Source organism: Tasmannia lanceolata, unplaced genomic scaffold, assembly GCF_043159265.1.
Source record: "Tasmannia lanceolata isolate RefF3 unplaced genomic scaffold, GAP_Taslan_0.1 ptg000008l, whole genome shotgun sequence".
NCBI classification, from domain to species: Eukaryota; Viridiplantae; Streptophyta; class Magnoliopsida; order Canellales; family Winteraceae; genus Tasmannia; species Tasmannia lanceolata.
In genome coordinates, this window is record NW_027518685.1 from 51,402,871 (window position 1) to 51,417,451 (window position 14,581).

Genomic DNA, 14,581 nt, shown 5'->3' on the forward strand with positions numbered 1-14,581 from the left:
TCATTTCCATAGGCTGATCCTAGCCCTCCGATCTAAATAGAAACTACATCTTCTGCAACCTCTATAGATTGTAGGGTTGTGATCATCCTATGGAAATGATTTTTGGGGCACAACCTATTTAGATTGTGGCTAATCAAATGAATGGTTTGGATCATCCTATGGAGTTGGTCGTAAAGTAACATTGAGGCCAGTCCATCCAAGCCGTCCATGATTTGGATAATCTTATGGAGTTGGTCGTACAGTAACATTAAGGCCCACTCGTAGGCCCCACCGATATTTTTCACATTAAGGCCCAATCATAGGCCCCACCGATATTTTTTAAATTGAAGCGTACCGTCCACAACATAGGATGATCCAAGCCGTCCATGGTTTGGATCATCGTATGGTGTGGTTCGTACAGTAACATTAAGGCCCAATTTAGGCCCCACCCATATTTTTGAAAATGAAGTGTACCGTCCAGACCACAGGATGATCCGAGCCGTCCAATTGATGGGCCATAACGTAAATGGGTTGTGTCCCCAAAATCATTTCGCATAGGATGATCACAACTCTCAAATCTATAGCGGTTTCCATAATAAGCAATTTCTCTTTATATCTGAGGGCTAGGATCATCATATGGAAATGGCTTTTTGGGACACAACTTACTTACAATGTGGCCTATCAAATGGATGCTTGGATCATCCTATGGTCGGACGGTACACTGTCATAGTGGGTTGAATTTGGGCACCAAGGAGGAGAATTTTGGGGGCCATCAAATGTTCATGTTGTGTGTGTGGAGAGAGAGAGCGAGAGCTAACGTTTAAAGTTAGCCAGCCGTCAAGGGAGGGAAAATATCAGCGCCCAAAAAAAAGTAATCTCCATCGTCTTCAACCTACGACTCCTCCTCTTCAAGCTTCATCCTCCGACTCCTCCCCAACGTGGTAATCCCTCTCTCTCTCTATTCCATTCTCTCTCTCTCTCTGTTCCATCTTCCCCATTCTCATCTTCTAAAACCAGAAATAGGGTTTCATTTAAAAAAAAAAAATTATACAGATTAGGGTTTCGATTAAAATCTAGTTCTATTTCTTTCATTTTGGGGCTTTAAAATCTATGGAAAGATTCCTTCTCATTCTGTGGTTTCTATTTTCGAAACAAAAAATACAGATTAGGGTTTCGATTTTAGAGTTTCATTAAAATTACCCTTAATCTGGTTTTGATTTATTAAGATTAGGGTTTGTTTTACATATTGGGGTTTTGTATTGGAGCTTTGGGATCGTATTTAGCTTTGGATTTGGAAAAAAAACTTTTGGGTTTCTGAAATCGGAGGGGTTTGGGTTTTTGGGTTCGTGTTAGGCATTTGGGTCGGGACAAAATGGGCTACCAGATACTGAAAAAGTCTAGCAATGATGCTGATTTTTTTCATTCTTTTCCTCTACTACTTGGGCCATGTATTTTTTAGTTGCTTTTGTATCATTGTATCTTGGACTATTTTTTTTTCTTCTTTTCCAGGTAATCATCCTAGTATTGGTTTCCTTCTCCTAACCTTCCTGAGATTTGTTCTTATTTCCATTTTATAGATCTTGCTAGAATCAATATCGATTTCCTTCTACCTAACCTTCCTGAGATTTGTTCTTAATTTCCTTTTTATAGATCTTGCTAGGATCAATATGTATCCTTTTTATAATCTTTTTATAGTCTTAGTCTAGCAATGACTTTACATGATAGGTTTTCTAATTTGTGGATGATAAGTGCATTGTGCTGTGTTTTTGCACTATTGACACATCCAATGATTGAGTTTTACATGATGTTTGATTAATTTGCTCTTTATGTGATTTTAGATATTCAATGGAGTCCAAGCTAAACAAAGGGATGGAACATTTGTTTAATGTAGAAATGTGGAAGTTGGATCCGAGGGTCTATGACAAGTTACCAACTGGGTTTGATTTCTTATTGCGTATCACTGGTTGCAGGCACGACTTTGAGCTATGAAAAGCTCTACTTGATTGTTACGATCTAGATTCCTATTGTTTTAATTTTTCAAATTTTAGATTGCATTTTGGTTTAAGAGAAGTTTTGTACATAACTGGCTTGCCAGTAGAAGGCAAAGCAGTCACAGGGAGGAATGCAGATTCTGTAGATGTCTGTAATCAATAATTAGGTAGAGCAAATTGTGGGACATATAAAAGTAATAATGGCCAAAGAAAAATAAAGGCCACTATAAAACTGTCTTGGCTCAGGAATGAGTTCCAAAACGTTCCTGATGATATAGATGTAAATAGTAATGAGTTTTTGCCCTATGTTAGGGCTTACATTTTATACCTTTTGGGCTCCGTTGTTGTTCCTAATAAATCCGATGATGTTCCGACGATGCTTCTTCCTCTTCTGGCTGATCTTAAAAATATCAGGTCATACGCATGGGGAGCTGCTTCTTTAGCCCACTTTCATATTACTGCTCAAGTGTGGAAGGAGAAGCATTCTTCCACTTTCATGAGGCCCGGAATGGCCTTACAAGTAAGTTGATAAACTTATTTGGTTATGAATTTCCTTTTTGTGATTATGTTATAGATTGATTAATTTGTTTTTTTTTAGATTTTTTTTATGGAGTACGTTCCATGTATTCGAGAGAGTTTTTGCTAGAAAATAAGTGGGATTCCCTACGGAGTTGTGGACCCCGATCCGAGAGAGGCGGGTGGACGGGCCCCCCAGAGAGTCTCTAGATCATCCACGTGAAGGAGAGCTCCACCAAGGAACTCTCGAAAGAGTGCCCCTCACAGTATGAGTGGCGATGTAAAGTGAGATACCTCTCGATTCGGAGACTAGCCCGGATTCGAGGCGTACCTTAAACAAAGAAAGAGTCGCCATCCAAGGAAGTAGGCCCTGGATCCCATGCTTTGCTCTGTCGCAACAGATAACCAGAGATACCAAAGGTCCATGCCTGATGACGAATGGGGAAGGGGTTAGGTGCCCCAAATTCGCCCAAGTGCAAGCACCTGGTCTCTTATGCCATTTATTATTAACTTTAAAGAGTTTTGGGCGAAAATCATGCGAAATGGGAACGAATATTCCCGAGATAACGTCTAACTAATCATGTATGTCTCGGAGATGAATAAGAAGCACACACAAAAGAAATTTAAGACATGACACCTAAGAATAGCTAGGTTATGAGTGTCATGCCTAATTGGTGTCTAAGTTCCGATGGGCAAACACATGCATGCTAAAGCTAAAGTTATAGGGTCTGTACAGAAAAGTAAGAAAACATAGCAAAACACACAACATGACAAACCCTAGACTCTAATGCAATACTTGACTTTGACCAAGATGGCCATCTATCCCGCTGCTCTACGTATCCCGGCCTCGGGAAGAATCAGAGTCGACGTAGTTCGGCGGCCTATTCTAAACTACGATGCCTAACCCTCTAAGACCGCTATCCTAGACTCGATCAACTAGACTCGACTAGTTTTTAAAGCTTCTTGTGTGATTGCTTAAGTTCAACTGAATTGTGATTTTTAGAACTCCCTATATGCTCTAACTAATGCAGGTGGGCCCTACATCCTGTGTGTGACTAGGCTGTGCGTCCTAAGGAAAACCATAGGCTATCTAAGCGCATTCTAATCTAGCTATCGGCTCGACTAAATGTCTAACCGATCACGAATCGAGGCCTCCTAACTCTAAGGACACTCACACGACAAGACACAACATATCAACACGACCAGACACACGAAGCAACAACCTATGCAGAACAGACTCCTAACTCTAAGATACCACAAACGTCTAGGACAGACTCCTAACTCTATGGGAAGATCTTTTGAAAATGGTTTGCAAGGTTATTTTGAAGAATTTTTGTATTTTGGGAAGGTTTGAAAGGTTTTGAAGCTTATGGAAGTTTTTGAAGTTGTGACTGAACTTGGGATGCCAGCTGCAAGCCCGAGCTGCCTACGTACCCCTCAGCTAGGGATCAAGCCATCCGTAGTTCGGATGTTTTCTAAACTACGAAGCCTATGAACATGCAAAGACTGCTCTGAAAGATGGAAGGACGAAATCCTAAACTTTATGAAGGGATAGGACACAATCCTAAACCCTAAAACGGTAGGACAGACTCCTAACTCTATAGGGGGCAGGACAGACTTCTAAACTCTATAGGGGATAGGATAGATTCCTAAACTCTATAAGGGTAGGACAGACTCCTAAGCTTTATAGGGGTAGGACAGACTCCTAAACTCTATGGCGGTAGGACAGACTCCTAATTGCTTGGAATCATATAATTGCTGAAATGTTGTTTGGATATATATGCTTAAAACTGCTTTAGTAGTGTTGAAAATATAGTTTATATATGCTGAAAACTTCGACTAAGTATAGTTCCCACTAATAAAAAAAATAAATGTGCGTTATGTTCTTAAATAAAAGACTTTGATCCTTCTTTCACCCTTATTACTTTTCATGTCTTCCCTCAGTGAGGGTTACATTGCATTCCTTGTTTCCATGTGGTATATTCCGAGTCTGAATTGTTTCCCTCCATTTTGGGAACAAGGCATATTCTCTAAATTCACATTGTTATTCTCATTTTGGGGACATATCATGTCCCTTGTCTTGTTGTCGTCATTCATTTCTATCCTTTTGGTGATATGATTGGTATGCTTTGTACCCTTGTGCCCTATGTTTACTCCTTTCTCTTGTTCTTCTTCTTATAGGTTTTTACATGTCCACACTAACTGCCCTATTATTCATTCATCTGCTCCTTCTTAGAGTGACTTATTTGTACCCCCTTTCAAAGTTTGTTTGATGTACTCTAGAAGGGGGTGCAAATCTAAATCTTGTGGGTATCCAAACGTGGCCTTATTTTTTTTTTCTAATTTAAACTCTGTTTCATTGAATTTACACTAAAAAGCCATCTATTTCTCTACCAAAAACTATGAACAACACAACATTCTCTCTCTCTCGTTCTCTCTAAAAATTGTCTCTACCCCCTTCTCTGTACAATCTCTTCCATAATCCCTCTTTTTTCTACAATTTCTTTGTATTTCCCTCTCTCTAACAGTTAACAGCCTTCCCACGCTTTCTCATCATTTTTGTTTGTGTGTGCCTCTTTACTAGTTGCTATTTTTGAAACGAAGAGAATGGCTTGTTTTGTAGAAGTGAATTTCTTTAGGTAGTGATGTAGGTCAAATGGGTGAATCTGTCTGTGTTAATGAAATTTCTTATTATATTCACAATTCCTAAGATGAAATGACTAAAAAGAAGAAAACGACGTTTCTTTGAGCTTTTCGAAGTACGACCCAAATTTTCTTGTAGTATGACCCAAAAGGATATTTGAGCTTTAAGTCGTTTGCAATTTTGTAGTTCTAATGATCAAATGAAAAGAATTAGGATTTCCTTTTTATTTTTGGAGATTTTTTTTATTAACTTAATACATCACTTAGTTCTATGGTAAAAACATATAAGATTTTCTTTTCATTTTTGGAGATTTTTTTCTTGATTAACTGAATACATGGTAGAAACTTAGAACTTTCTCATGCGTTAACTCGTTAGTTTCTATGTGAAATTCTGATTCTTTTGCATTTTTGTGCTGCCTGATTTTTTCTAAATGCTTTTTAAAACTTTGTTTTATAGCAGTTCTAGAAGTAATATGACAAATTTCCCCCTTGTTTATACTTTCTATTGCTTTGATTTTTTGAGCATGCTTACTTTTGTGATTGATGACACTCTTTTCTAGGTTTGTATTAGATGTTTGTAATCAATACTTAGGTAGAGCAAATTGTGGGACATATAAAAGTAATAATGGCCAAAGAAAAATAAAGGCCACTATAAAGCTGTCTTGGCTCAGGAATGAGTTCCAAAACGTTCCTTATGATATAGATGTAAATAGTAATGATTTTTGGCCCTATGTTAGGGCTTACATTTTATACCTTTTGGGCTCCGCTGTTGTTCCTAATAAATCCGATGATGTTCTGACGATGCTTCTTCCGCTTCTGGCTGATCTTAAAAAGATCGGGTCATACGCATGGGGAGCTGCTTATTTAGCCCACTTTGATATTACTGCTCAAGTGTGGAAGGAGAAGCATTCTTCCACTTTCATGGGGCCTGGAATGGCCTTACAAGTAAGTTGATAAACTTATTTGTTTTTTTTTTTTTTTGATGGGCAAGCTGGGGTTAGGCAGACCCCGACCAGATATATTTTAAAATAAAGAGAAATACATGAAGCTTAGGAGCAAACCCACCAACAGGCTGGGGGCAAACAACAACACGGGAAAGCAAAAACAATCGAAAAAACTAAACCAGAAGCAAAACAAGAGCGCCAAACTCCAAAGAGAGGAGCAGAGATCAGACTTCGTCAACCACAAAGAATACCAGGCTCATAAGCTTCTTCCGAGAGTTAATTTGGAGAAGAAAGGAAGCCCACTAGATGGAGTGGATGGGAAGGTAAATGGCGGTTTTCTTTTCTTATTCTTTACTCTTAGCCAAGAGCTATGATCCAGAATTGAAGGTTGAGGATCAGATTTAGCATAATTGTCATCAAGGTGCTGGATGCTATCCTCAACTGGGCATGATATGGGATCAGGGCCTGCAAGGGCAGCAAAACGATTGGAAGAGCCTTGAGCTCGGGGAGGTAGAATGGGAGAGCAAAAGATATGATCAGGGGACTTTCTGTTTTGGGCCTCATATGTCTTTCTATTTTGGGTCTCAGTTGGTGGGGCAATGGAAGGGAAGGAAACAACAGTACTAGTGTCTTCAATTTTAGATGTCGATTGAACATGCCTCCATTCCTTCCTAGGACGGAGGTGCACTTCATGGTTGATACAGTCTTCAGACAGATGCCCAAAATCCTTGCAATAGGAGCAGGCGTTTGGCTTCCATTCATAAGATATTTCTTGAGTGATCTCACCTGAAGAAGTACATAGCTTAATAGAGTATGGGAGAGGATTATTTGCTGTAACATGGAGACACATTTTAGCATAATTGAGCCTAGTAGTCTCTGCGGTTTGTGAGTCCATGTATAGGGGTTTGCCAATCAAACTAGCTATCCTACTCAGGCAGTGAGGATTCCAAAACTTTAGGTTCAGACCATAGAGCCTAATCCAAATAGGGACTTCCAGCAGATTTTTTTTCCCATTGAGATATCAGGGTTCCATCTTTGGAGGATCAGCGGCCTTCCTCCATAGTTTTGTCCCGAGCCATCCAGAACCCGAGAACAATCTTCAGCACAGGAAAATTTAAAGAGGAAGAACCCATGTTCCATGGTAAACATTTGGAGGGAGCCTTTAAGTTTCCATTTGCAAGTGAGACCATCTCGAAGGGAGACAAAATAAGGTTTTTTCCTCAGAAAATATCTGACGAGGCAATTTGCCCATTTGTTTTCATGCTTCAGAATTTCTGCATCTTGAAAGAGTAATGCCATATTGGTTTTTTCAGAATCCTCAGGAATGATGTGTTCAAGATTGGTTGGGGTGGGAGGGGAAGATGATTCAGAGAACAGATTTTTCCATGGGGACAACTGCTTATCTTTGCTGATAATGGCTTCAGAAATCCTCTCATGATTTGCATGAGATGGATCAGAAGGTGCGAGAGGGCTGTTGGTAACCACAGGAGAAGAACCAACAACAGAGAGTTGGTTTTCAGAGGGGATGGGCGAAGGCCAGGTACTGGTTGCTGTTGGAAGAGAGACCTTTTCCTTTTCAAGGTAATCACAAGGTAGATTGTAATTATCCTCATCATTTTTCAAGGAACTACCCTGTCGAGAAGACCCATTTAACAACACTTTATGCCTTAGAGAATCAACACAGCTGATTGCCTGGTCAGGGCATTTAATGCTGTTGGAGGCAAATAGAGACTTTTTTCCATGGTCTTTATCCTTACAAGTCTTTGCTTTAATTTGAATTAAGTCAGGGCGGGAAAATTCCATCCCATTGGATAAGACAGAAGCAGATTTCTGCATCCCATTAGCATTTAATGAAGCAGCAGATGGGACAGAACTCTTAGACTGATGTAGCACCAAATTAGAAAGGTCTTTTGTAACAGATTTCGAAAAGGTTTTCTCTGAAGGAATGGTGGTATTCAGGCCATGACAAGTGGTATTCCGGTCAGGGAGAAAGGATGCAATAGATTTCTCTACAGAATTCTCTTCCGGCAAATCAATGGAGGTGTTTAGCTCAGAAGGAGAGAGTTCATCCATGGAGGTGTTTAACTCATTGATCCTATCATTTAGAATCTCAAAAATGTCCTCTTCAATCTTCTGCTTGATGTGGGATTTGGATTTCTTCTTTGAGTTCTTTCTCTTTTTGGATGACAAATCACTCTCAGATTTGGATGAACTAATCTCTTTGTCTAAGAGTTTTAGATACTTCATTTTATCCGTCACTGATACCTGAAGATTGTCGAGATCTCCTCTGACTATTGAATCTCGAATTTTCAATAGTTTCTCAGATGGGGATGGAGTTGCTTCAATTTTGGATTTAACCAGCTCTACAAAGGATGATAGTTTTGGTTCACTTTCTGAAATGATGGTGCTGGGTTCATCTAAGGAAGAAGGGAGAGCAGAAAACGAAAGTTCATCTGGGGAAGAATTCTGTTCTCCTGATTCATTTTCTCTTTCTAAGGCTGCTGGTTCCAAAGGAGAGGGTTGCCGATATTCTTCAACTTGAGATGACAATGACTCCATTTCTAGAAATGCTGGTTTCTCTGAGGAAGATGATCTTTTGCATTGAAAATTTCCAAATTTTCTTTGCCTTGGAAACCTGGTGACCACTCGATTCTCAGATTTGCAAAGGGTTGGGGAGTGGAATCCTCATCAGAGATCTCATGTGAGGAGTTATCTACCAGTGCAGTAGAAAGAGAGAGATGCTCCCCAAGATGAGAAGCATCAAGAGCATGATCCTCCATTCATGCCATTGCTTGAAACAAAGATTTGAGACAAAAATACAATAAAACTAAATTTAAAACCAGGGAGAAGAACCAGGGAAGAAGAAACTAACCCATGACTGTAGAAGGGAGATTCACACACTTATTTGTTTATGAATTTCCTTTTTGAGATAATGTTATAGATTGATTGATTTGTTTTTTTTTTTAGATTTTTCTTATGGAGTACGTTCCACGTATTCGACAGAGAGTTTTTGCGGGGAAATAGGTGGGATTCCCTATGAAGTTTCTCTTGATAGCTCTATGGATAAGATCATTGACGGATCTTCAAAGGAACACTAGGAAAAAGTGTAAAGCGGATGAGTTCACTCACATTTTGATTGCGATACAACCTCACGATGTAAGTTATTTTATTTTATTTTTATAGGTTTTAACTTTTTTATACCTATTGTTGGTGCGATACTATTTGATTCTAGTGTTACTGAAGGAATTTTCAGCATATATAAACTGTATTTTCAGCACTACTAAAGCAGTTTTAAGCATATACATCCAAACAGCATTTCAGCGATTATATATATGATTCCACCATTACAAAACAAATTCCCAGCATCCAAACAGCATTTCAGCAATTATATGTATGATTCCAGCATTACACGACAAATTCCCAGCATCCAAACAACATTTCAGCAGTTTTATATATGATTCCAGCATTACACAACAAATTTCCAGCATCCAAACAACATTTCAGCAGTTTTATATATGCTGAAGCAGTTTTCAGCATATATAAACTGTAATTTCAGCACTACTGAAGCAGTTTTCAGCATATATAAACTGTAATTTCAGCACTACTAAAGCAGTTTTAAGCATATAAAAACTGTATTTCAGTACTACTAAAGCAGTTTTAGGCATATAAAAGCTGTATTTCAACACTTATTAAAGCAGTTTTCAACACTAAAAGGGGAGTGAAAATATCAATTCCCAAAAAAAAACTTCTGACAAAATTTGTTTTTCTGCTAGCATTATAGGTTTTAACTTTTTTTACCGTTTTAGAATAATTGCTAATTGACATGTGTTGTGATAAATAGGTTGAATGGCATCCATTTAATAGGCTGGAAATTACAGCTACAAGTCTAAGGCGGCGTGTTTGCATATGCAGTTGCCCGACAAAAGTCATTTATTTCAATGAGGTTGGATACAACTGTCCAGACCAGTCTCCAATGCAAAGCCACAATGGTAACATCGTTGTTTTGGCCCCGCTGCAACGAATAAAGATGATTTCTCGCAGTGGCCCAAAAGGGAAGGATTGGGCTACATTTGGTGACTACATAAATCATGTGAATGACTGGTATCATGGGAGGATCTCTATTACAAATGGAGAGCAAATTGAAGAGGCAGATGATCCTTCTTAATCGCCATCACATGAAACTGGACAGGAAAATGATGATACAGGTTATGTATTTTTTTCATTCAATTTCTCTTAATTCCCAATTTTTTTTTTTTGCATTATTCACAAGACAAATACTTATGTAGTAGATTCGCACATGTTGGTCCTTGAAGAGCGTGATGATACTATTGATCCATCATCATCATCACACCAACCTTTATTTGGGGAAGGTAATGATATTTTATGCTTTTTAATTCCATCTATAGTGAATAATTCGCTCAATTGCTTTTAATTCCTGTAATACATAGCATTTGTTATTCTTTCCAATCCCCAATTGCTTTTAGTATACCTTTCTACTTTGAAAGTTCCAATAATTTTCGAGATTTTATATGTTGTTAAGTGAAGTCTAATATTTTTCAAAAAGTACTACGGGCCCATGTGATAGGATGATCCAAACTGTTCATTTGTTGGATTACAAAGAAAAAAGGTTGCACAACATCAATCATCTCCATAGGACCCGGATAATATTTTTTTTTTGTATTATTCACAAGACAAATTCTTATGTAGTAGATTCACACATGTTCGTCCTTGAAGAGTGTGATGATACTATCTATCCATCATCATCACACCAAACTTTACTTGGGGAAGGTAATGATATTTTATGTTTTTTAATTCCATCTATAGTGAATAATTACCTCAAGACAAATCCCATTATTTATTTCTTACCTTCGTTTGATTTTTATCAGAATCTTCTAACCTTATGGTAACTCCAATCCACTCCCCTACGGTAGCTCCAATCCACTCCCCTCTGGTAACTCCAATCCACTCCCCTATGGATGTTGCTTCTGAAGAGGAGCATGACAACGTGCTGGAGCATGACAACATGCTGGAGCATAACATGGCAGAGGAGCATGAGAACATCCCAGAGCATATCAGTAAGTTTTTTTCAATCAATATTTCTAAATTTTCAGACAAATATTTTTTTGTAGTATTCACAAGACAAATTCCTCTGTAGTGGGTTTAAATAATCAAAGGCGACTTCCAGATCGAAAGATGTCAAGTTGTTGCAAGCCTAGTTGTTGTCTGGGTAGTGGTGTTTATTCTGGTGTGACTAGAATGCACAACATGAGGCACCAACAATAGCTATGATTGCATAATTAGTTGTATGAATTTGCCTTATATCTTGTTCTTTTCGGTTTTAGTTGAATCATATATATATATATATATATATTGTTATAACTGCTGAAATATTGTTTGGATGCTGGGAATTTGTTGTGTAATGCTGGAATCATATATATAACTGCTGAAATGCTGTTTGGATGCTGGGAATTTGTTGTGTAAAGCTGGAATCATATATATAATTGCTGAAATGCTGTTTGGATGCTGGGAATTTGTTTTGTAATGCTAGAATCATATAATTGCTGAAATGTTGTTTGGATATATATGCTTAAAACTGCTTTAGTAGTGCTGAAAATACAGTTTATATATACTGTAAACTACAACTAAGTATAGTTCCCACTAATAAAATAAATAAATGTGCGTTATGTTCTTAAATAGAAGACTTTGATCCTTCTTTCACCCTTATTACTTTTCATGTCTTCCCTCAGTGAGGGATACGATGCATTCCTTGTTTCCATGTGGTTTATTCCTAGTTCGTATTGTTTCCTTCCATTTTGGGAACAAGGCATATTCTCTAAATTCACATTGTTATTCTCTTTTTGGGGACATACCATGTCCCTTGTCCTGTTGTCGTCATTTATTTCTTTCCTTTAGGTGATATGATTGGTATGCTTTGTACCCTTGTGCCCTATGTTTACTCCTTTCTCTTCTTCTTCTTCTTGTAGGTTTTTACATGTCCACTCTAACTGCCCTATTATTTATTCATCTTTATTAGGGCAGTGAAAGAGTTACACATATTTGTCTCCCCTCCTTCTAGGAGACATTCCTTGATTCATCTGCTCCTTCTTAGAGTGACTTATTTGTACCCCCTTTCAAAGTTTGTTTGACGTACTCTAGAAAAGGGTGCAAATCTAAATCTTGTGGGTATCCAAATGTGGCATTTTTTTTCTAATTTAAACTCTGTTTCATTGAATTTACACTAAAAAGCCATCTATTTCTCTACCAAAAACTATGAACAACACAACATTCTCTCTCTCTGGTTCTCTCTAAAAATTGTCTCTACCCCCTTCTCTGTACAATCTCTTCCATAATCCCTCTTTTTTCTACAATTTCTTTGTATTTCCCTCTCTCTAACAGTTAACAGCCTTCCCACGCTTTCTCATCATTTTTGTTTGTGTGTGCCTCTTTACTAGTTGCTATTTTTGAAACGAAGAGAATGGCTTGTTTTGTAGAAGTGAATTTCTTTAGGTAGTGATGTAGGTCAAATGGGTGAATCTGTCTGTGTTAATGAAATTTCTTATTATATTCACAATTCCTAAGATGAAATGACTAAAAAGAAGAAAACGGCTTTTCTTTGAGCTTTTTGAGGTACGACCCAAATTTTCTTGTAGTATGACCCAAAAGGATATTTGAGCTTTAAGTCGTTTGCAATTTTGTAGTTCTAATGATCAAATGAAAAGAAGATTTTCTTTTCATTTTTAGAGATTTTTTTTATTAACTTGATACATCACTTAGTTCTATGGTAGAAACATATAAGACTTTCTTTTCATTGTTGGAGATTTTTTTCTTGATTAACTGAATACCTGGTAGAAACTTAGAACTTTCTCATGTGTTAACTGGTTAGTTTCTATATGAAATTCTGATTCTTTTGCATTTTCATGCTGCCTTTTTTTTTCTAAATGCTTTTTGAAACTTAGTTTTATAGCAGTTCTAGAAGCAATATGACAAATTTCCCCTTTGTTTATACTTTCTATTGCTTTGATTTTTTGAGCGTGCTTACTTTTGTGATTGATCACACTCTTTTCTAGGTTTGTATTAGACACCTGTAGACATTTGAAGGAGAAGAAACTACACTTGGTGAGGAGTGCTATTGGTTGTCTTGGTGTTTCTGTTATAAGAGATCTCATCAAAGAGGTAGGGTTTCTATAGCTCTTTCATTTCCTGTAATTATGCATACGAGCAAGTTATTGTGAATGAATTGATGGGTTAAATACAATTGCTTCTGATTTCATGAGATTAAACATGGTTTTTATATGGAGCTAACAATGATCAGTATGGAAATTTGAATTTTGTATGACAAATATATAAACAAATGCTTATGCTAAAATTCTTATGTCAAAGATATGAATGAATAAATTGTATAAGGTAGATTAAGTTATTCACTATCAGTTACTTGGAAATCCGTTGTAAAGAAATGAATAATGAGTAATATCTTTTTGACAGGGGCTCATCACAACAAGCATGAGAAAATTCTTCGATTTCATCCAAAGCAACGAACTAATGGACCTATTTGCACCCCTTCTAGAGTCTCCAAGTTGGAGTGGATTTAGTCTAAAAGGGGAGTGGAAATATCATTTCCGTTGGGAATTTATATTTCCGCTCTCCTTTTAGATCGATACATTCCAGTTGGAGTGGATTGGTCTAAAAGGGGAGTGGAAATATCAGCTCTCTTTTTTTTCCATTAATGTAATGACTTTCTCCGGTGGTAGTCCTCTCCTACTTGTATATATAGTCTGTTTTAAATAAAACTTAATTTAAATAGACTCGTTTTTTTTTTTCTAGTATTGAAAAGACTTTCTCCGGTGGTGGTCACGTGCTCAGTAGTTGCAAATATTGCAATTAAAAGCTTGTTATTTAAAAATTTGTATTAAAATGTTTTTTAATACAAAAGATTTTTCAGGACGAAAATACCCCTAAGAGCTTTATCGCTTTTCTCATGATGTAAGTGTGACGCAAGCAGCACTATAACGCTAAAGGAGCGTCTGCCATATGTGTGATGTTAGAATGAAGGGCGCACTTGTACATCTTGTACCATATCATATGATGATCCAAATTGTCCATAAGATGGGCCACAGGTTCTCCCCCAAAAATCATTTTTATAGGATAATCCTTACACTCAATTCTTGAGCGGTTTCCATAATAAAGAAATCAAATACAAATTTAGGGATTAGAAAAATAAATAAAGTTTGGGAAGCACTTTCATGGCTACCTTCTGCATAAGAGAATAACCACATCAAATGAATAAAATGAGGACAAAATCTACCGAAAAAATGACTCCGTGTGGCTTTTCTAACATGCAAAAGTCAGCCGTAAAATGGCTTTTAGTGAAATAATTGCCTAGCAAATCCCGAAGAATACATGCATTGTATCTTCCCAACCATGTGATCAGTTTTGGTAGGCCACAATGTAAATAGGTTTTGGCCCAAAATCATTTCCATAGGATGATCCTAGCCTCCGATCTATTGAGGT

At 37.4% G+C, this 14,581-nt stretch overlaps 1 protein-coding gene across 20 annotated transcripts; it reads left to right on the forward strand.

Annotated features, from left to right (window-relative positions):
- Nucleotides 1-707: 707 nt before the first annotated feature.
- Nucleotides 708-13,833, forward strand: LOC143885355 (uncharacterized). Of its 20 annotated transcripts, none has more exons than XM_077389479.1 (7): nt 720-920; nt 9,041-9,229; nt 9,915-10,278; nt 10,360-10,443; nt 10,784-10,861; nt 10,960-11,148; nt 13,141-13,353. In XM_077389479.1, exons 4-7 carry the CDS (start codon nt 10,371-10,373, stop codon nt 13,149-13,151), a joined length of 351 nt encoding a protein of 116 aa, XP_077245594.1. In that variant the 5' UTR covers nt 720-920; nt 9,041-9,229; nt 9,915-10,278; nt 10,360-10,370; the 3' UTR covers nt 13,152-13,353. The 20 variants fall into 20 exon arrangements, 2 of the variants coding, with proteins under 2 accessions (XP_077245594.1, XP_077245595.1); XM_077389480.1 differs by having other exon boundaries at nt 10,363-10,443; XR_013253244.1 differs by adding exons at nt 1,818-2,490; nt 5,964-6,074 and having other exon boundaries at nt 708-920; nt 9,915-11,148; nt 13,141-13,439.
- Nucleotides 13,834-14,581: the final 748 nt, after the last annotated feature.